Genomic DNA, 21,624 nt, shown 5'->3' on the forward strand with positions numbered 1-21,624 from the left:
AGGCAGAGCAAAGCTTTGAGCCAAGCACGCTGCCGGGAGCATTAGGAAATCTCCCCCCATCAGCATTTTTCTCTCTGGCAGGCACTACTCCCACTTGCACTTCCCGAGCGTGTTTGGATGGAACAGACAAACAGGAAGGGTGGACAAGGGTTGTTTATTCATTGAGCAACTCCTTTAAAAAAAAAGAAAATCCAAACATTTTTTGGTAACAAATATTAAATCTTTTCCAGATGAGGTGTGTAGCCAGGAAAATAGGGTGGGTTACACCTCTCACCCAGGGAAGGATGTGCTACCGGGTGGTGCTGGGGTGCCGATGAGCCCCTCTGCACCTGGCCGTGCTGCAGGGAGCAGGGAGCAGCCCTTCCCCATCCTGCTGTCCCCCCAGCAGCTCCCCAGCCTCAGCCACAAGCTACACAAACCCAAGACACAGTATTTACAGACCACAGGTTCCCACATCACAACACTCCCCGTCCCCAAAGCACGGACCTGGAGCTTTAAGGGCGGAAATAAAACCACCAACCACCCAACCCAGACTGAAAGAAGACTCCAAAGAAACACCAAAGTTTGCACGGCAATAAAAAGATAGCCCTTCTAAAGGAGGTCAATAAATAGGAGAACTAGAAAAAATCAATTGCTTTAGAGTTCAGTACGTGAAGCCCAGCTCCCCCCCCCCCCCCACGGCGAGGGCTTTCACCCGGCCGCACTGGCGGACGAGGAGGGAGTGAGGATGATGGGAATGGGGGTGCACAGAGAAACGCAGCTCTTCCCCATCGGCATGGGCTTCTCTGCCCAGGGACTTTTTATATCCACAAAGCTGCCCCTCAAGGGACACATGCTACTGGCCAAAACCGGTCCCCGGGTTGCCCACCAGCAGATAAACCAGGGGCACGGCTGGGGGGGGGGGGGGGCGGCTGCGGCTGGAGGAGCGAGGGGTGCTGGGGTGGGGGCAGCCCGGGAAAGCTGGGGGGGGGGGTTGGCGCTGCCTGGCCGCTCACCCCAGCCGACCCCCTGGAAGGAAACCCAGTTTCTCCTGAGACATCTCAGTTCTACAGCGAGTGTTTTAAATAGCTTTGAGAAGTGCAAAAATCAGCTCAGGGGTGCTGGGGTGTCCCCAAGAGCACCCCGCTCTTCATGGGGAGGGGACGAGATGCTGGTGCCCCGCACCTTCAGCCTGTCACAGCCGCATCCTCCAGTGCTGCTCCATCCCCGCGGCAGGGTGATGCTCCAGCCTCCCCGCTCCCCTCAGAAAACACACCGAATTTCTTGACACCCCCCCCCCCCCTCCACCTCCCAGCTGGATCCCCAAGAGTCAAAAACCTCTGAGCACCTCTGCCCGAGGGCTCTTCGGCAGCCACGAAGTTTGCGTTCATGTGAAAAGGAAAAATCTCTTATAATACGGATATTCAATATATATTTCAAGTCAGTCGAGGCTGAACCAGCCGTCACCTCCCGTAACGTCCGGCCAGGGCGCGAGCCAGCGACTGCTCCCCCAAGGTCTTGGCGTGGAGGATGCCCCAGTTCGGTCTCCCTGGGGACTCGGAGGGGCAGCTGCCCGCATCCTTGCCACCCCTTGGGGAAGAAAACGGGGACCGCCGCCACGGTCCAACCCCCGCGGGCTCACGGGGACGATGTGGGCTCCCTGCTTTCGGGCTTGTCACTTTTGGAGGACTTTGGCTTCAGCAAGATGAACCTGTTGAGGAGGTCGGTGTCCGAGCCGGCCTGGGCGCCTGCGTATGCCTCCCCTGGGGACGAAGCAGAGGGTGGGCTCGTGCAGGAGGGGCCGGCCCGGGGGCCAGAGGAGCAGCGGCTCCTCAGTGGGGGACGGGGACGCTCACCGGCATAGCTGGAGGACTCGGCCATGTTCTGGGAGCCGGTGATGTGGTGCCAGTAGGCGCTGCGGGGCAGCATGGTGGTGGGGGTGCAAGGGTAGGAGAAGTGCTCAGTGCCCTTGTTCAGCAGCTGCGGAGGATGAGAAGGGGTGACACGGGGTCCCCTGAGCCCCCCCCAGCCATGTCCCCAGGGTGGGCTGGAGCTCACCCTGACGTTCTTCTCCATCTCCAGCAGGACCCTCTTGTGCTGCTCGGCGATGGCCAACGTGGCGCTGTGCACGCGCTGGTAGATCTGCTCGCCTTCCTGCGTCTGGAAGGTGTAAAGACCTTCCCCCGCGTCGCACATCCTGCAGGGACGGGGCACGGGGCGTCACTGGGGTCCCCAAGCCGAGGGATGATAAAAAATAGCCTCCCCAGGTGGCAGCTGGCCCACCTTCCCATGCTTTAAGTGCCATCCCCATGTCCCCTCCATGGTGCTGAGCTGGGACCAGCTCCAGCCCCAAACCTCCCCGGCTGCAGGGCACCCTATGTGGGCTGTGGCCATCACCCTGGCGTTAGGCCTGTCCTGGGGTGATGGCAAGCAGTGCCACCTCCCGGTGCGCCCAGCAGGAGGAAGGCACCCAGTGGTGGCCCCCATCCCAGCGAGGGTGACGTCTCACCTTCCGGCCTCGAAGGTGAAGCGGGTGGCGTCGCGCCCGTAGCGGCGCAGGGAGCAGAGGGGCCAGGAGACCAGCTTCACCCGGGGGTTGTGCGTGTCCCAGAGGTAGATGTTTTCATGGGTGATCTGCAGCTTGCACTCGCCGTAAACGTCCAGGTTGGGGCAGGGGAGGAGAAACACGTTGAACCGGTCTGGAGAAGGGAAAAAAATAGAAAATAAAATAATTCAGGGGGGCGTAGCGAGGCCGAGCCCCGAGCGAGCGTCCTACTGCCACGCACTCACCCGTCTGCTCGCACTGCACGCCGGGCGCCAGCAGGTCGGGCTCCCCCAGGCTGATGTCATTCAGGCGGGCGCCCAGGCACTCCACCGACAGCGTCTTGTACCAGTCCTCTGCCTCCAGCTCTGCAAGGCACCACGGCAGCCGCTGGGTGACCCCGACCAAACCAGGGTGGCCCACCGGCACCCCCAGCATGGCTCCCCTGGGCGCTGCCCCATACCCGAATCGCAGGTGAAGGTCCGGGCAGAGTCATCGGTGAAAACGATGGCCACGGCCTGTCTCTTGGTCTCCTTGGGCAGCCGGGTGATGCACTTGACGTTGCTGATCTCGGTGACCTGCGGAGGAGGTGGGGGGGGGGGCACTGAGGGCTGTACCCAAACCCAGCCCCACTGCACCCAGACCCCAGCTGCTGCTGCACCCAGAGCCTGGCTGCTGCACCCAGAGCCTGGCCGCCACTTGCACCCAGAGTCCAGCGGCACCCAGACCCCAGCTGCTGCTGCACCCAGCCCCCAGCCCCTGCTGCACCCAAACCCCAGCTGCTGCACCCAGACCCTGTCCCCTGCTGCACTCAAACCTGGCCACCGCTACACCCAGACCCTGTCCCCTGCTGCACCCAGACCCTGGCCCCCGCTGCACCCAGACCCTGGCCCCTGCTGCACCCAAACCTGGCTACCGCTGCACCCAGACCCTGGCTACCGCTGCACCCAGACCCTGTCCCCTGCTGCACCCAAACCTGGCTACCGCTGCACCCAGACCCTGGCTACCGCTGCACCCAGACCCTGGCCACCACTGCACCCAGACCCTGGCCCCTGCTGCACCCAGACCCGGGCTACTGCTGCACCCAGACCCCGGCTGCTGCTGCACCCAGACCCTGTCCCCTGCTGCACCCAGACCCTGGCCCCTGCTGCACCCAAACCTGGCTACCGCTGCACCCAGACCCTGGCCACCACTGCACCCAGACCCTGGCCCCTGCTGCACCCAGACCCGGGCTACTGCTGCACCCAGACCCCGGCTGCCGCTGCACCCCGACCCTGTCCCCTGCTGCACCCAGACCCCGGCTGCCGCTGCACCCCGACCCTGGCCCCTGCTGCACCCAGACCCTGGCCCCTGCTGCACCCAGACCCCGGCTGCACCCAGACCCAGCTGCATCCCTCACCAGAGTGCACGGGGCGACAGCCACCCAGCTCCAGCTCAGCAAGTTTAGGCGAGGAGGGACCCACTCCAGCATGGGGCCCCAAGCAGCGGGCAGCACCCCAGCACCCCTCCACCGCACCCCCTCACCTTGGGGCACCCGCGCAGGCACGCCGACTTCTCATCCGGGTATTTCTCCAGGCGCTGGGGCCCTTTGCTGGAGGATTTCCGGAAGACCAGCCAGCACCGTCGGTAGATCTGCCGGACAGAGAGCGCCGGCGGCTGCCGTGGTGCAGGTGGGGGTCCCCGTCCCCACCCTGTCCCCACGTCCCCATCCCCTTCCCCAGGACCCCTGCCCGGTCCTCCTGACCCTGCTGGCCTGGGGACAGGAGGGGGTGCTGGGGACGGGGATATCCCGGGGCTGCCATCATCCCCCTCCCACCCCCGTCAATGCTAATTAGAGAGCTTAATTAACGAACATGAGCAAGGCTCCCAAGGGGACCCCCATCCTGGCATCTCCCAGTCCCATAGCGGGACCATCGTCCCCAAGCATGTCCCCCCCTCCTCAAGCTCGCTCCCTCTTTGTTCTCCCTAATTAGCGTGAAATTACCCAGCATGCTCGTTGCTGCCGGCTCCGAGCAATGGAGGCGAGCAACCAACTCCCCTGACCCCCCACCTATGGGTGCTGCACTCCAGCACCCCCTTAATTTGCACCCAGCAGCCCCCCCCCCTCAGCGTGGGTCATCCCCAGTGCCAAAACTGGGTGTGGAGGGTTTCCTCAGGGAAACTGAGGCACGGGGGCTCAGGGACACCCCCCAAATCCCCACAGTGACCCGTGTCCGGTGAGTGGGTGCCACCTGGTGCAGGATCCGGCCGGTGCAGGATCCGGGCCCCTGGGACTGCTGGATGATTTGGGTACCAACAAGTGGCCTGCCCCTGGCCCCCCCCACCCCCCCCAGCTCCCAAAATGCCACTTATTCAACGCAAAACCAGGGGACCCGGTTGCCGTGAGAGGTGACGTGGCGTGGGAACCCAGCCACGTCATCTCTCGCGGCAACCGACCCCCCCAAATCCACAGGGGGTCCCCCCCCACCCCCCCCTTCCCCGAGACCCCCCACTTACACCCAGCTTCTTGCTCTTCATCCTCACGTAGCCTTGCTTGATGATGTCGTTAAAATTCGTCGCCATGGCGATGGCCCAATGGGGTGGGGAATATTTTGGGAGGGGGGGGCTGCCTTCACCTTCGCCCCCCCCTCTCCATCCTCTTCCTCCGTACCCCCCCCTGCCTCACTGCCGGCCCAGCTTGGTGCTAGCGGCGTCTCCCATCCTGGCTGGAAAAGAGAAATGACAGATCGACGGGTGACATCTTCTTCTTCCTCCTCCTCCTCCTCCTCCTCCTCCTCCTCCTCCTCCTCCTCCTCCTCCTCCTCCTCCTCCTCCCTTCGCTGCCTGAACCATCCAAGTGGAACAGTCCGGCATTAACCCCTGCCAGCGCAGCAGTGCCGGGCGAGTACGCACAAGTGGTCCCCCCCTGCAGCAGCCCCAACATGTGTCCCAGGGAGCACCCACGCTGGACCTCGCCCACGGGTCTCCGTCACCTCTCGCACTGCCCCTCCTTCTCCCGGGCTGCTCGCTTGGGCAGCAACATGGCCCTGGCCACTGGGCATCAGTAGGGTTCAGTGTTAACGACCTCCTGCCTGGCCAGGCCAGCTCTACCGTGGGTTGTTTTGGCTGTGGCACCGGGTGCCAAAGGGACCCCGGCTCCCAACCTCGCATGCCCTGGCACAAGTCAGCCTCCCTCCAGCCCTGCCGCGAGCTCGGCATTGCTCAGCCTGGTCCCCTCCTGGTCCCGCCGCCCGGGGCTGGGGGTCCAGCCCTGGTCCTGGCGGGACCAGGAGGGGACCAGGTTCCTTTCCCAGCTGGAAAAATCCCCTATAGAAGGCAGTAACCTAGGAAACGGGACGGGGCCATCCCCAGGGATCCTTAGGAGCCAGACTGCTCCATGCCGGTGACGCCCCGGTCCCCAAAGCCCCACCGTCCGGGGGGATCCGGCCCCATCCATCCCATCAGGGACAGCCCAGAGGGGCCATCCCGCAGCGACTGCGCCCCAGCATCCCCCTCCAGCCACCGCAACCACCGCCACGGCCTGTCCGGGTGCCACCGGGATGGCTTTTGTGTCGTCGTCCCCCCCCCCCCACCAAGAGCCAGGTTGGCCCCGCTGCCTGGGACACCGCGCCCGGTCCTGCAGCACCGGGATCTGCTCCGGGGTGGCCCGTGGCCCATTGGGACCGGGGAGCGGGGGTGATGGGAGCTGGGGCAGCACCCTAGGGACCCTCCGCTGTCCCGAAAGGGACGGGGCCAGCGCTCGCCTCTGAAGGGAACACCCCCCTGCTTCCCACCCCATCACCCCCACCCCATGTACATGAGCACCCCCAAGGGAATTCAGAGATGCTGGGGGGGCACCTCCTGCCCCCCCTCCGACCCAGCCCACCCACCGATCTGTCACCTCAGACACCCCCAAACCCGGCCACCCCTGACCTCTCCATCACCCCAGGTCTCCGCTGCTCCCACCGGCATCGTCCCTCCCCGCGCTGTCACCCCCCGGCCGGGCCCCCCCGACACTTGTCACCCCGGACCTCGGCCAAGCCCCGTCCTGTGTCACCCCGCCCCCCCCACCCGCAGCCGGTCCCCCACCGTGTCCTCCCCCCCCGGCCTTACCCGGTCCCCCCGCGGCAGGCGGCGGTCCCGGCGGCTCGGGCAGCTCCGGCGTCTGGCTCCCAGTCGCTGCGAGCCCTGGAGCCGCGCGGCCCCGCCCGCCCCGACCACGCCCCTCCAGGCTCCGCCCCCGGTCCCGGTTCCCCCCACCACCACCACCCCGGGCTGCCTCCTCCGTCCCTCCGGGCCCGGCCTCGCCCGGCCCAGCCCAGCCAGAGCCACAACCGGCCGCCCTGGAAGAGGCTTCCTGCCTGCATATCATTAGGCTTCAGAGTGAACGCCCCGCGGCGACTGAAGGCGGCAGCAGCCTCCCGCCGAGCTGCTGTCCCAGGCTGTCCCTAGGCTCAGGCAGACGTCTCCTCGTCCCTGTTCCCCCTTCTGTGCCCCTTAAAACTCTGCTTTTCGGGGCCCCCACCGAAACCGCCTGCAGGCACCTCCACCCCCACAGCCTCCTTTGTTGGGCCATAAAAAAATGAGTAATTGCTGCAAATAAAAGGGCATTAAAAAAAACAACGCGAGCAGCAAAGAGCCGTGCTTTTAGCCAATCAATTAAAAGGCAGAGCGAGGGGATTAGCTCACTGAAATATTAATTTTTAATAAGGTTGTGTCTGAGCTCCTCCAAAGCCCCACGAGGCCCCGCTCTGTGGGCTGGCCGCAGGGGCTGGGCTGCAGGGGCCTGGGCTGGGGGGGTCAGCACCCATAGGTGAACACCCCTGCACCTCCACAGGGTGAGCAACCTCCACCCACGGGTGAGCACCCTGCACCCATGGGTGAACACCCCTGCACCTCCGCAGGGCGAGCACCCTGCACCCACGGGTGAGCAGCCCAGCGCCCATGGGTGAGCACCCCTGCACCTCCCCAGGGCGAGCACCCTGCACCCACAGGTGAGCAGCCCAGCACCCATAGGTGAACACCCCTGCACCTCCACAGGGCGAGCACCCTGCACCCACAGGTGAGCAGCCCAGCACCCATAGGTGAACACCCCTGCACCTCCGCAGGGCGAGCACCCTGCACCCACAGGTGAGCAGCCCAGCACCCATAGGTGAACACCCCTGCACCTCCCCAGGGAGAGCACCCTGCACCCACAGGTGAGCAGCCCAGCACCCATAGGTGAACACCCCTGCACCTCCACAGGGCGAGCACCCTGCACCCACGGGTGAGCAACCCAGCACCCATGGGTGAGCACCCCTGCACCTCCCCAGGGCGAGCACCCTGCACCCACGGGTGAGCAGCCCAGCGCCCATGGGTGAGCATCCCTGCACCTCCCCAGGGCAAGCACCCTGCACCCACGGGTGAGCAACCCAGCACCCATAGGTGAGCACCCCTGCACCTCCACAGGGCGAGCACCCTGCACCCACGGGTGAGCAGCCCAGCGCCCATGGGTGAGCATCCCTGCACCTCCCCAGGGCAAGCACCCTGCACCCACGGGTGAGCAACCCAGCACCCATAGGTGAGCACCCCTGCACCTCCCCAGGGAGAGCACCCTGCACCCACAGGTGAGCAGCCCAGCACCCATAGGTGAACACCCCTGCACCTCCACAGGGCGAGCACCCTGCACCCACAGGTGAGCAGCCCAGCACCCATAGGTGAACACCCCTGCACCTCCACAGGGCGAGCACCCTGCACCCACAGGTGAGCAGCCCAGCACCCATAGGTGAACACCCCTGCACCTCCACAGGGCGAGCACCCTGCACCCACAGGTGAGCAGCCCAGCACCCATAGGTGAACACCCCTGCACCTCCGCAGGGCGAGCACCCTGCACCCACGGGTGAGCAGCCCAGCGCCCATGGGTGAGCATCCCTGCACCTCCCCAGGGCAAGCACCCTGCACCCACGGGTGAGCAACCCAGCACCCATAGGTGAGCACCCCTGCACCTCCCCAGGGAGAGCACCCTGCACCCACGGGTGAGCACCCACAGGTGCGCACCTCTGCCTGCCCGGCCACAGCCCTGCAGACGCAGGCACCTCTATGGCCATGAGCCGCTCCGCAGCCCCCGCTTCTCACTTCACGGGCACGGGGACGGGCTTTACCCATGAGCCGGGCTCGTCCCCAGGCGTGGGGACAGCGATGGCAGCGGGATGACGCCAGCAGCCACACATCCAGCCCCGCATGCGGCTTGCAGAGAAACACCGTGTCTCCCCGATGCTGTCCCCCTGCCGTCCCCTCCATCCTTGCTCCTGCATGAGGACAGAGCAGCGGCCCAAGCCACCACCAGAGCCTGGGCCCCTCTGGGCTCTGTATTTATAATAAAAAAATCATATACAAATACATACATATATATAACATATATATAAAAATGTGGGCAGGAGCGTGTGGCTGGCCGCAGGGCTTGGTGTCCCTCTCTGCCCTGCGCTTCCTCCTCCTGGGCTGCTCAGTGATGCTGGCTTTGGTGGCCACATCCGTGTCCCAGGAAAGGCCGGTGGCCGAGGGGCATCAAATACTGTCCAAGAGGCAGCGGGCTTGGAGCATCCCCGGGCAAATTCCGCCCCACCGCTCCGTGCCTCAGTTTCCCCATCTACATGAGGGTCACTGCATGGCCGGGCCCCACGGTGACAGGCACTTGTGGGCAGAGGACCGCCATGGGATATCCCCGCGGCGGTGGCACCTGGCCCTGGGCTCTAGGGCACCTGGATCTGCAGGTCCTCATCCTCATCGGGGTCGCTGGTGCCGTCCCCGGTGTCGTCGGGGCCAAAGCGGGTGCTGCGCATCTTGCCAAAAAGCGGGGTGCTCTGCTGCCGCCGCAACCTGCCAAGGGAGAGCTGCTGGGGGGGGGGGTGGCAGGGCGCAGCCCCGGGGGGATGCCAAAGCCTAGCCCATCCCCCCGCACCCCTACAGCATGGCTGCACTCTGGTGTGACTCCATTTCTGCAGCTCCCACCAAGCTCTGGGTGCAGGATCAGCCCCCCCATCCCGGGGCCGACCCTCTGGCGCGGGGCTGGGGAGTCCCAGATGATGCTCGGCACAAGCGAGGCACAAGCTAAAACCCTCCGGGGCCAGACACTGCCACGCCGGGCATCTCGGACCCAGCCGAGAGTGCAGAGCAGGGAGGAGTCGTCCCCCTAAAACTGGGATCACCCAAAAAAACCCCAAGAGTCCCCATTCCCAGAAGCCTGTGGTGGTTTTAGCTCCTCACTCGCCCTCGCGTGAAAATTCATCAACATAAATTTATAAAGCAAACTTGAAATCAGAAGGCCCAGGACCTGGTCAGATCCGACCAGTTTGCTGCGTTTTACTGGAAAGCATGAATTATTTAAGGATGAGTGCACGGGGAGGCTGGAGAGGGGGAAGACGAAGCCTCCATTATTCCTCCATGATTTAATGAAGATGTCCCAATAAAATAAAGGAAGATTATAAACACAACCCCCCCAGTGCCTCCCGGAGACGCGGCATCGATCTCTCAAGGCCATTTCAGCTCTTTACTGCTGGAGAGGCGAGGCGAGGCCAGGGAAAGTTTTTAAGGGCAATAAAACCCACCTCCCTCCTCCCCAAACCGGCATGGGATGCTCGGAGCCTGCCCTGGCCCTGGGTACCAGCGGGTCAAACCCCAAGCGGCGTGAAACTGGGCTGTACTGGTCTGTGGGCAGCCTTGTGCCGGTTTAACTGGAAGGTGAATGCCATCCAGCTTTCAGCGGGGTGAAGGCTGCTCCAAGGATGGCTGCACACCCTCCAAGGATGTTGGAGGCGCTTTGGCCCCGCTTAGCCCGGGGTTCAACCAGGGAGATGCCGGTTGAGGGATGGTGGCAAGGAGAACGTCATCCCACCCTTGGGTCCTTGCTGGTCCCCACCATGGCCCACCCCAGTCCCCCACTCACCGGGACTGCAGATGCTCCAGCTGCACCTGGAAGCTCTCACTCTGCTCCGTCTGCTCATCCAGCGACCGCTGCAGCTTCCGCGTCTGGTTGTGGGCCTCATCCAGCTGCGGCATGGGATGGGATGGGATGGGATGGGGCAGGGCTGTCAGCAGCCGCAGAGGGAGCGGAGCTGCCCACCCTGACCCCCTCCACCAGCACAAGCTTCCCCACCTCGTCCTCGGCTTGGGCCAGCTCCTTCTTCAGCTCCTCCACCCTCAGGCGCAGCTTCTTCACCTCGCCCTCGTGCTGCTCCACGCGGCGGTTGGCATGGGCCAGCTCAGCCATCTTCTCCTGGTACTGCTTCTTCAGCTTGGTGTGGATGTGCTTCAGGTCGGCCAGCTCCTGCGGTGGGCATGGGGTGGGGGACTGAGCGGGTGAGAGCCACCCCCACTGTTGGGTGCCCCCTTCTCCCTCCCCAGGGACCTCTCCCACCACCTCACCCCATGATGGAGGAGCTGATGGAGGAAGGACAGGGTGACCACCATCCCCTACATGAAGGGTGGTGGCAGAGTTTGGGCTTGAGGAGGTCCTGGGGGATGCTGAGCCACCGCTGAAGTGACAGGGTCACCCAGGGAAGGGGTGGTGGGGGACAGGACCACCCCCATGGCACCTTGTTCTTCTCGAAGAGCTCGGCCTGGATGGTTTTGAGGTCGGTGTCCAGGGCGCTGGCCGTCTGGCGCCGCTTGCGAGCCAGCACCTCCTCCAGGTCCTCGATCTGCGCCCGCAGCTTCTTGTTCTCCCGCTCCAGGTTGAGCTTCTCTGTCTCCAGCCGCTCCCGCCGGCCCCACTCGGCCGCATTCTCCGCCTGCAGCCGCTCCATCTGGGACAGGGACATGGGGTGGCCGGGGGGCAGTGGGGACCCCCCTCACCACTCCCTTCGCCCCCCGCATTGGGGTTCGGCCTTACCTCTGCGCGCAGCTCAGCCAGCTTCTTGTCCATGCTGGAGCGAGCACCCAGCTCGTCCTCCAGGTCCTCAGAGATGCGCCCCAGCTCGTCCTGGTGGATCTCCTTCAGGATGTTGAGCTGTGGGGGGGACACAGCACCCAAGGCGGGCAGCGAGCACCCACCTTGCACCACCCAAGCCCTGCCTGCACCCATCCACCCAACCTCTGTGGACGGACCAACTGGCTCTATAGCACTAATTAGGACCCTTAATGAGCACCCTGGAGTTGGGGAGGTGGCTGTAGGTCACCATGTCCAACCATCAGGGCACGCCACCCCCCAGGGCACAGGCCACCCCCCCGGGGCACCCCTGATCCCCAGGCACCTCGCTCACCTGCTTCATCACCTCCTGCTTGCTCTTGTTGAGCTCCTCGTACTTGATCTTCCACTGGCTGAGCTCGCCCTCCAGCTTCTCAATGCTCTTGCTGAGCGCCAGCTTGTCCCTGGGGAGAGGCAACGCTGGTGACAGCCGGCAGGACCCCATGGGACGTCCCATCCCAGTGGGGACTGGGCTGGGCTCGGCTGGCACCCCACGAGGATGACGCCCTGAGCACTCACTCCCGCTCCTTGAGCAGCACTTTTTGGGACTCATCCAGCCTCAGCTTCAGGGCGGTGACTTTGGTGGCATCCTCCTCCATGACGCTGACATCCTCCCAGAGCAGGCGGCTCCGTTCCTGGCGGGTGAAGGAGGCCCGGGGGCCCCGCTGCTCCCAGCTCTCGTCCTGCTTGCTCGTCAAGATGTTCTCCATCAGCTCCAGCTCCTGTGGCGCCATGGGTGGCCCAGCACAGGGGACAGGGAGTCACCCGTGGGTGAGGGGGCAGCCCTGGCTTCCCACCCCCTACAGCACCCAGCCTTCACCCCATAACCAAGAGCATCCCTCCAGCCAAACCCAGCAGCATCCCTCCCTCCAGTCCCCAGGGACCCCCCCGAGACTGGTGGAGAGGGACCCGTCCCCCGAGGGGAGCTCCCATATACCACCACGCTCTGCTGCCGGCTCCCCGCCTCGCTGGAAATTTGGGATGAGGTAATACCGATTTATTACACCGACCTCGCCGCAACCGCCACGCGGGTGATCTACCAGGCTCTGCAAAGCGCGCGGTAAATGAGCTGCAGGGGTTTTCTGGGGATGGGACGTCCCCGGGGACCAAGCGGGGAGCCCGCGGGGGATGCTCAGATTAGGCTCAGATTTGCCACTCAGCAGCCGTGCCGTCAGGTGGACTGAACCAGCATGGCGCGGCACCCCGAGCAGTGACTTCTGCACCGTGACAGAGCTGATGGCAGCAGAGAGGGGATGGCCGGAAGAGCTGGGAGCATCCCTGGGGTGGTTCCGGTGTCCCCTCCTTCCTCCTCCTTCTCCCTAAAGCACAGACCTCTGCCAGAAGCCTGTACGGACACCCTGGCATTCGAGACGTTGCTGGGAGATGCCACCGGCACTGCCGAAGCCACTGTCCCCTGTACCAGCACACCGGCTTTTGCCTAATGCCTCCAAAGGGAAAGCCCTGAGAAAGGGACCAGAGCCGGAGCCAAGGTGATCCCACTGCATGGGGCTATGGGGGTCCTGGACCCCCCCATGACACTGCTCTGAGAGGGGTCTGACCCCACCACGCTGCTCCAAGAGGTCTGACCCCCGAGGCTGCTTTGAGAGGGGCCTGTCCCCCCCACGCTGCTCTGAGAAGGGTCTGAGCCCAAAATCCTGCTCCAAGAGGGGTCTGACCCCGTGACACGACTCTGAGAGGCGTCTGACTCCATCATGCTGCTCCGAGAGGGGTCTAAGCCCAAAATATTGCTCCAAGAAGGGAATGGCCTCCCCATGTTGCTCCAAGACAGGTCTGACCCCACGACACTGCTCCGACAGGGGTCCATCCCCTCCATGCTGCTCTGAGGGGACTGACCCCCCCATGCTGCTCCGAGAGGGGTCTGCTCCCCCACGCTGCCCGCCTTTGGGGGGCAGGGAGTGACCCCGTGGGCACCTGCAGGCAGTGGTGGTTTCAGGGTGCAGGCGGGCAGCTGCTGGGGGTGAGGAGCCCCCCCACGGCACCCCGCCAGCCCTGCCCAACCTGGGCAGCCCCCCCACCCTCACCTTGGCTTTTTGGGGTGCCTCGGCCCCCACATCCCGCACAGGCTCATGCTCAGGGTCGGCCTCTCCCTCCGCCCCGTCGGCGTCGGGTGGGCTGCCGGCGCTGGGCCGGCCGTGAAGCCGTGCCGGCGGGCGGGCGGGTGGTGGGCGCTCCTCCGGCCGGTCGCGGCGCAGGCCGGCCAGCTCCTTGGTGAGGGCCTCCAGGCGATGCCGCAGCTGCCGCACCTCCTCGCGGGCCCGGTTGCGCTCGGCCCGCACCTTGCTCCATTTCTCCCGCCAGTTGGCCGTGCAGTCCGACCACCATCGCATCGTCTTCTCCATCTGGGCCGCCCGCGCCCGCGCCTCCTCCAGCTCCCGCAGCCGCAGCTCCTCCCGCCCTTCCCAGTCCCCTTCCAGCAATGCCGGGGGGGGGCCGGGCGAGGGTGTCCCGCTGGGGGGGGACGGGGAGGGCTCGGGGGCCAGCAGGGCCAGCAGCGAGCCCCCCGGCAGCGGCGGGGAGCCGGCCAGGCGCGAGGCCCCGCTTTGGCTCATGGCAGGTCTCCCCTAGGGCATGGCCGTCACTGTCGGGGCAGCGCCTCCACCTGGGGACCTGCAGGAGAGAGAAGGGTCAAGGGATTCCGGGGGGCTGCAGGAGGTGGCTGGAGGGGCCCAGAGGGAAGGGGCACGGCCCCTGGTTTTGGGGCCGGCACACTGAGCCATGAGGTCCCTGGCATGGACCCTGCTCAGGTCCCTGGCGAGGACTCTGGCGATGTCCCCAGCCAGGTCCGTAATGATGAACCCCAGTGACGTCCTTGGTGATGACTGCAGCAAGGAGCCAAGTGATGGCCCCAGCCAGGTCCCCAGCGAAGACCCCAGTGAGGTCCCCAGCAAGGACCCTGGCAAGGTCCCCAGTGAGGACCCCGGCGAGGTCCCTGTTGACGGCCCCAGCAGGGTCCCCAGGGAAGACCCCGGCGAGGTCCCCAGTGAGGACCGCAGCCCAGTGCCCAGCCACTGGCACCCTGTCCCAGCCTGGCACTGTAGCAGGCACCAGCCTGGCCTGGGGCACCTCTGCCAGCGCACTGGAGGCAACAATGTCTACATGTCATCCAGATAACGTCATCCACATGAGGTCATCTGGATGACATCATCTGCAGGCCTCCAAGACCATCCCTGGTGCTGTGGCGGGGGGACCCGGCTGCACCCCGACAACTCCGGCGAGGGTTAAAGCCCGGATCCGGCGCCAGCGAGGCAGGAACGGCTCCGGAAGAAGAGCCAGAGCTGCGGAACCTGCGTGGCGGCAGGATGCGTGCAGATGTGTGCCGAGGCGGCCGGATGCCCTCTCCAGTGATGCGGCAACAAAGGGCCGGCACTGACCACCTACGTCCCGGCAAGGACCTCACATCCCGGCTCGGCCAGGCGGGTAAACCGCCCCAGGAAACCTTAATGGGAGGCTGCTGCGCGCCCTAATGGGATAAGTACAGAGTCCGGCCGCGGCCAGCCCGCAGCCTCCCGGCAGGTTTTCGGGACGGTGCAGCCCGGACCCGCCGCCAAATCCAGCCAGGCTGTGAGAGCCGGTGCCAGAGCAGCGGGAACATCGGCCGATGGCGATTATGTGCTTTGCACAGGGCTAAAAATTAATTTCTCTGATTATATTTGCTGAAAACGGTGAAGTTTTGGTAAAACTCAGAGGCGAGCCCTGGCCTGCGCTCTCCTGCTGCCTGCATGGGCTGCTGCCCCGGGGAGGAAATCCGGGTCCTGGCAGGATCCGGCACCGGCAGAGCCCCAGCTGCTGTGCAGCGCCCACGGGAGCACCGGCACCCGTGCAATGCCCACGGGAGCGTGGGCACCCGTGCAGAGCCCATGGGAGCAGGCATGGGGCACGGGCACCCGTGCAACACCTGCGGGAGTGCAGGCACCCACGCGATGCCCATGGGAGCACCAGCATCCCTGCAGTGCCCCCAGGAGCACTGGCACCCGTGCAGCGCCCGCGGGAGCACACGTGGAGCATCGGCACCCACGCAGCACCCACGGGGAACATGCATGGAGCCCAGGCACCCACGCAGCACCCACGGCGAGCACGCATGGATCGCGGACACCCCTGAAACACCCACGGGGAGCACACGTGGAGCACCGGCACCCGTGCAACACCCACGGCGTGCGTGCCTGGATCACGGGCACGCCCTGGAACACCCACGGAGAGCACGCGTGGAGCACCGGCACCCGCGCAGCGCCCGCGGGAGCGCGCGTGGATCGCGGCACCCCACGAGCGTCGCGGGGCGCGCGCGCCCCCCTGCCCCCCCCCCGCCTCCGGCGCGCGGCCCCCGCCGGCCGTCCCGGGCTCCCGGCGGGGGCGGAACCGCCCGCCCCCCTCGGCTCCCCATTGGCCGCGGGCGCTGCCGCTCCGCCGCCGGCGGTGACGCGCCCCGGCCCGCGGGAGCCGCCGCATTCCTCCGCGCCCGCCCCGCCCCGCCCCGTCCCGCCCGGCCCGGTACGGCCGGTCCCGCCCGGCCACGGCTCGGCTCGGCCCGGCCCGACCCGGCACCGCCCGACCCGGCCCGGTACCGCCCGGCTCGGCCCGTCCCGCCCCGTCCCGGCGCGGCTGCTCCCCCCCCCCCCCCCCTCCAAAGTTTCCCGCAAGTTTCCCGTCGCGCCGGTGCCGCGTCCCGCCCGCCCGCGGGCCCGGCCCGCCCCGCTCCCTCACCGGTGTCGGCGCGGCGGTGCGGGCAGCCCGCGCGGGCCGGGGCGCTGCCGGCCGAGTCTCCTCCTCCTCCCCCTCCTCCTCCTCCTCCTCCCCCCGCCGCTCCCGCCCCCCGCCCGCGCCCGGGGGGGGCCGGTCCCGCTGCCGGAGCCCAGCCCGTGGCTGCGGGTGCGTGTCCTGCCTGCGTGGGGGCTTCCACGCTGCTTTTGGCACGCGGGGGGACGGGGGGAGGTTTGCTCGTGGGCGCGTGCTTGCCCGCGTGGGTTTCCAAGCGGGTTATGCTCGCGGAGGCTTCGCGCGGGTGTTTGCACGTGGGAGGCCGTGGACAGCGATGCACACACGTGTTGCACGTGGCTGCACGCTGGCATGCTTGCACACGCGTGCGGGTGGGTGTTTGCCCACGGGGGAGCTTGCTCGCGGGTGTTTCTGCAGGCGTTTTTACGTGCAGGTGGATTGCACACGAGTGTCTGCACCAAGGAGTGCGTGCACAGTGATGCCTGCACACACACGTGTCGCAAGTGTTTGCACACAGGCGTGCTTGCGCACAAGCGTGTTGCATGCGAGTGTTTGCACGTGAGAGGTTGCACGCTGCTGTTTGCAAGTGGTTGCGGTTGCTCATGGGCGCTTGCAGACATGCACCGGAGCATGCTTGCTTGTGGGTGTTTGCGCACGAGCATGGTGCACAGAGGGGCTTGCACAGGCGCATGCTCACACGTGGGCATGTTCACCCACAAAGCGTGAGGCATTTGTGCCTGCTGGCGCGTGGGTATTTGCACATGGGCATCCCTGCATACATATGTGTTGCACGCAAGGGTTTGCACGTGAGGGGTTGCATGCTGCTGTTTGCACACGGTCGTCGTTGCTCGTGCATGCTTGCAGACATGCACAGGAGCATGCTAGCTTGTGGGTGTTCGCACACGAGTGTGGTGGATAGAGAGGCTTGCACAGACGCATGCTCACACGTTGGCATGCTCACACACATTTGCATGAGCAGTTGCACACAAGCGTGCCGGCGCACAAGTGTGATGCACATGGGGCTGCAGCTGCCAGACTTCAGCTTGGCCCCCGGCTTCTTTCCAGCCTGGGCCTCTTCAGGGTTTGAGTGCTCCTGGAGCCGCTGGCGCCGTGGCTGCAGTGCCGGGGGGGCCGGTGCCGGCTGCCGGAGCAGGCCTGACCCTTCTTCCCTGTGGCTCTGGCTGCTCCCGCAGGATTGGCATCACTCTGCTCCAAATCCATGAGTTGGAAGCTGGGGCTTGGGAGGGGACCCGGGGGGGGACACGACACAACGACAGGACATCCCCACCCAAGGGTCCCCACGAGTGAGCGGGTCCCGGATGGCCACATAAGCACTGCCCCTGCATCCCCGCACATCCCAGTGCTGGCGCCGTCCTGCTCCCAGCCAAGCAGCAAAGCCCCAAAACACCATTTTCCCCCCAATATTCTTCCCTTTGCTGGATGCTTTTCAGCCAAAAAATTAGGAAATACAAACGGCCAAGAGGATTTGTTTCCCACGGGATGGGGAAACGATGCCACAGGACACCGACACCCTTTTCTCCCCCAGCATCAAGCAAAGCAGGGAAAAATAAATCAAAGCAAAACTGCAGATGCCCGTGCATGTTCTCTCCAAGCCCAGTATTTTTCCACTGGAAACAACCTCAAAAAGCTGGAGGCGGGGGATGCTTTGCTCTCCCACACCCTTATCCCTGCGTTTTGCGCTGGGGAAGCCCGAACCGTCGGCTTCGCTTGCAGCCGGTAAAGTGATTTTGCAGGCGGTTTGGCCAGAGCTGCTGGTGCATGCTGGCGGGTTGGGGTTTTAACCCACTCCCGGCATTAAAACCGGGCTTAGAAAGCCGGCAGAGTTTTTTCCAAGTGTGTCTTCACTGTTTGCTTGGATGTGAGCATCTCGGTGACACCAGCAGGTTCAAGGATGCATTGCAGCATCCTGGGATCTGTGGGTTTTTGCCCTTGCAAAAATCAAACCTCCTTCGCCCAGGGCATGTCACCTAAGGACGTGGACAGTGACCCATCTCTGTGGTCCATGGACCATCCTCCTGGCACCCTCCTCCTCCTCCAGCTCTGGATTTCCAGCCTGACCTAGGATGCCTGGCCATGCCCAGCAGACCCCCTTAAATCTGTCCCCAAAGGGCTCCCATCTTCGGGGTGGGTCAGACGGAGGCAGGTTGTTGCCCTGTGCTGTGAGCTGAGACCTGGAGACTTGTTGCATGAGGGGCTGCAGGCACTGGGCAAGCACAGAGCAGCATTGCTGCCCCGTGGCGGGCACCGGTGTAGCTGAGCTGTCCCCCCTCCCTCCGCCTCTGCACGTGGCCACGTCCCTGCTGCTGGACCCAGCAGCCTCTGGAGCACAAGGCGAAGCCTTTTGGGGCAAAACTAACCATTTTGGGGGAAAAAAAAAAAAAGACCTTTTTTCCTTTGGCTGGGCTGGCTGGCATCTCTGGGGAGCTGTGCTGTCACGGCTGGGCGCGTTGTGGAGGATGCTGGCTCTGTCCCGGCAGTAGCATCAAACTGTAGTATCATGGAATCACAGAATATCTTGAGTTGGAATGGACCCATGAGGATCATCAAGTCCAGCTCCCCGCTCCTCGCAGGACTACCTAAAACTAAACCGTATGGCTAAGAGACGCTCCTTGAACTCTGACAGGCTTGGTGCCGTGACCACTTCCCTGGGGAGCCTGTTCCAGTGACCGACCCCCACTCAGTGAAGAACCTTTTCCTAATGTCCAATCTGAACTTCACCTGGCGCAGCTTCATTCCATTTCCTCATGTCCTATCGCTGGTCACCAGAGAGAGGAGACCAGCACCCCCCCCTCCGCTGCCCACCTTGAGGAAGGTGTAGCCTGCGATGAGGTTCCCCCTCAGCGATGAGGTCAGCCCTCAGCGATGAGGTCACCTGTCAGTGATGAGGTCCCCCCTCAGCCTTCTCTTCTCCAAGCTGAACAAGCCAAGTGACCTCAGCCGCCCCTCGTAAGTCTTGCCCTCGAGACCCTTCACCGTCTTGGTCGCCCTCCTCCGGACACACTCGAATAGTTTGATGTCCTTCTTGTATTGAGGCGCCCAAAACTGCACACGGTACTCGAGGTGGGGCTGCACCACTGCAGTGTAGAGCGGAACAATCACCTCCCTCGACCGGCTAGCAATGCTGTGCTTGATGCACCCCAGGACAGGGTTGGCCCCTTTGGCTGCCAGGGCACACTGTTGACTCATATTCAACTTGCCATCAACCCAAACCCCCAGGTCTCTTTCCGCGGGGCGGCTCTCCAGCCTCTCGTCCCCCAGTCTGTATGTGTAACCAGGACTACCCCGTCCCAGGTGGAGAATCCGGCACTTGCTCTTGTTAAATGTCATATGGTCGGTGGTTGCCCAGCTCTCTAGTCTGCCCAGATCTCTCTGTAAGGCCTCTCTACCCTCGAGGGAGTCCACAGCTCCTCCTAGTTTAGTATCGTCAGCAAACTTACTTAATGCACATTCGATTCCTGCTTCCAGATCATTTATAAAAACATTAAAGAGCACTGGCCCTAAAATTGAGCCCTGGGGAACCCCACTGCTGACTGGCCACCAGCCTGATGTGACCCTTTGCAACTCTTTGAGCCCAACCCGTCAGCCAATTGCTCACCCAACGTATGATGGACTTGTCTAGCTGTGTGCTGGACATTTTGTCCAGAAGGATAGTGTGAGAGACAGTATCAAAAGCTTTGCTAAAATCCAAACCCACCACATTACTGGCTTCCCTTGGTCAACTAGATGGGTGACCTTGTCGTAAAAGGCAATTAAGTTGGTTAAGCGGGCCTTTCCCCTCGTGAACCCGTGCTGGCTATGGCCAATGACTGCAGTGTCTCTCAAGTGCTTTTCAGTAACTCCCAGAATTACCTTCTCCATCATTTTACCAGCACTGAAGTGAGACTGACAGGTCTGTAATTACCAGGGTCTTCCTTCTTACCCTGCTTGAAAATGGGGACAACATTTGCCAGCTTCCAGTCAACTGGGACCTCTCCAGACTCCCAAGACCGTTGAAAAATAACGGAGAGAGGTCCCGTGATGACATCGGCCAGCTCTTTCAGTACCCTGGGATGAATCCCATCAGGCCCCATAGCCTTATGCGCATCCAGCTGGAGCAGCAAGTCTTGAACACGTTCAGGGTCAGCTGGGAGTTTATCTCATCCCCTCAGTCATGGTCTTCCAACACAGGACTCCGGTGGTCCCAGGGCCCATCATCAGTGTTGACGACAGAGGTGAAGGCGGCATTAAACATCTCCACTTTGTCTATGTCCCTATTTGTGAGGTGACCGACCTCATCAAGCAACAGACCAATGTTATCTCCGATCCTCCTTTCGCTATTAACACATTTAAAAAAGCCCTTTTTGTTGTCCTTCACAGTGCTGGCCAGCCTGAATGCTAATCGAGCTTTGGCTGCACGAATTTTCTCCCTACAGTGGTGAAGAGCACCTCCGTAGTCCTCCCGTGTTGCCTGTCCTTGCTCCCGGTGTCCGTATGCTTTCCTTTTCCACCTGAGTCCTAGCAGCAGATCCCTGCTCAGCCATGACGGCCTTCTGCCCCGCTGGCTTGACGTCCCACACTTACCAAACTGTGCTGTGTCGATGCTCTGCTTGGAGCCCAGCTCCTGCCCCAGTGCCACCGCCGTGGTGCCGGTGCTGCCGCAGCAGCCGGCCAGGCTTTTCAGCACGGGAGAGCAGGGGTTGCCGGTGAGCCAGTGGCGGGGAGAAGCTCATTAGAAGCAGAAGGTTAATTATATCAGACATGCCCGGGGAGCAGGTTGTCTTTGGGCCATGACAAATCCAGCCGTCTGCCGTGTCCCTGGGGTTTGGCGGTGCCGGGGATGCTCCCCCCCCCGCTGCGGTCCCTCACTGGGCTGCAAAAAAGAGTAAGCAAAAGGAAATGTAAAAATTAAATTGATTTAATCTGCTCATCTGCATATGAACACTTCCTTTTCTGCTGCCCCAACAGTCGCACAGGCAGAGCCGGAGCAGCCGACGCAACCGTGGTGGTGCTGACACCAAGAGCTGCCCCGTGCCCAAGGTAGGGGCTTTGCTGGAGCAAGGGGGGGATGTGGGGGACGGGCACGGTGCTGGGGGCTCGCCAGGGTGCCAAGCTGCTCCCCACGAAGGCAAAACCCATCTGAAACGATATCTGCGCCCTGCCATTTCTGGAGGGCTCGGCAAGGCAACAATGCCCTCTCCCACTTGGCGGTGGCGGGGATGGCATTTGGCATTGCCGGGCTGCGCTGGGTGGCAGGGGAGGTCGGGGCCAGCACCCGCATCGGGTGCCCCAGGGTTCTGAGGGTTACGTCGGTGAGAAGTAAAAGCGTTATTTATTGCAAATCGTCCTAAAGGGGATGCGGTGGCTGTCCCTCGCTGGGGGTCAGAGGGCAGCCCGTGCAGGCAGCTGCCCAGTGCACTGCCCACTGCGCTGCTGCTCCTGCCCCAGGAGGCTC

The 21,624-nt window shown here is 63.8% G+C and overlaps 2 protein-coding genes across 2 annotated transcripts; both read right to left on the bottom strand.

Annotated features, from left to right (window-relative positions):
• Positions 1 to 1,394: 1,394 nt before the first annotated feature.
• Positions 1,395 to 6,665, bottom strand: DOK4 (docking protein 4). Its single transcript, XM_076349021.1, has 9 exons — positions 6,614 to 6,665; positions 5,018 to 5,226; positions 4,046 to 4,153; positions 2,985 to 3,099; positions 2,770 to 2,889; positions 2,489 to 2,678; positions 2,038 to 2,176; positions 1,836 to 1,959; positions 1,395 to 1,742 (listed from the first exon to the last, which is right to left on the bottom strand). Exons 2-9 carry the CDS (start codon positions 5,081 to 5,083, stop codon positions 1,618 to 1,620), a joined length of 987 nt encoding a protein of 328 aa, XP_076205136.1. The 5' UTR covers positions 5,084 to 5,226; positions 6,614 to 6,665; the 3' UTR covers positions 1,395 to 1,617.
• A 2,215-nt stretch (positions 6,666 to 8,880) lies between these two features.
• On the bottom strand, positions 8,881 to 16,192 carry CCDC102A (coiled-coil domain containing 102A). The gene is made up of 10 exons (XM_076349022.1): positions 16,161 to 16,192; positions 13,484 to 14,069; positions 11,961 to 12,163; positions 11,737 to 11,845; positions 11,367 to 11,483; positions 11,071 to 11,280; positions 10,632 to 10,802; positions 10,422 to 10,525; positions 9,238 to 9,355; positions 8,881 to 9,050 (listed from the first exon to the last, which is right to left on the bottom strand). The coding sequence occupies exons 2-10, from the start codon at positions 14,009 to 14,011 to the stop codon at positions 8,982 to 8,984; spliced, it is 1,629 nt and encodes a 542-aa protein (XP_076205137.1). The 5' UTR covers positions 14,012 to 14,069; positions 16,161 to 16,192; the 3' UTR covers positions 8,881 to 8,981.
• Between the last annotated feature and the right edge of the window lie 5,432 nt (positions 16,193 to 21,624).

This window comes from Aptenodytes patagonicus, chromosome 11 (assembly GCF_965638725.1).
Source record: "Aptenodytes patagonicus chromosome 11, bAptPat1.pri.cur, whole genome shotgun sequence".
NCBI classification, from domain to species: Eukaryota; Metazoa; Chordata; class Aves; order Sphenisciformes; family Spheniscidae; genus Aptenodytes; species Aptenodytes patagonicus.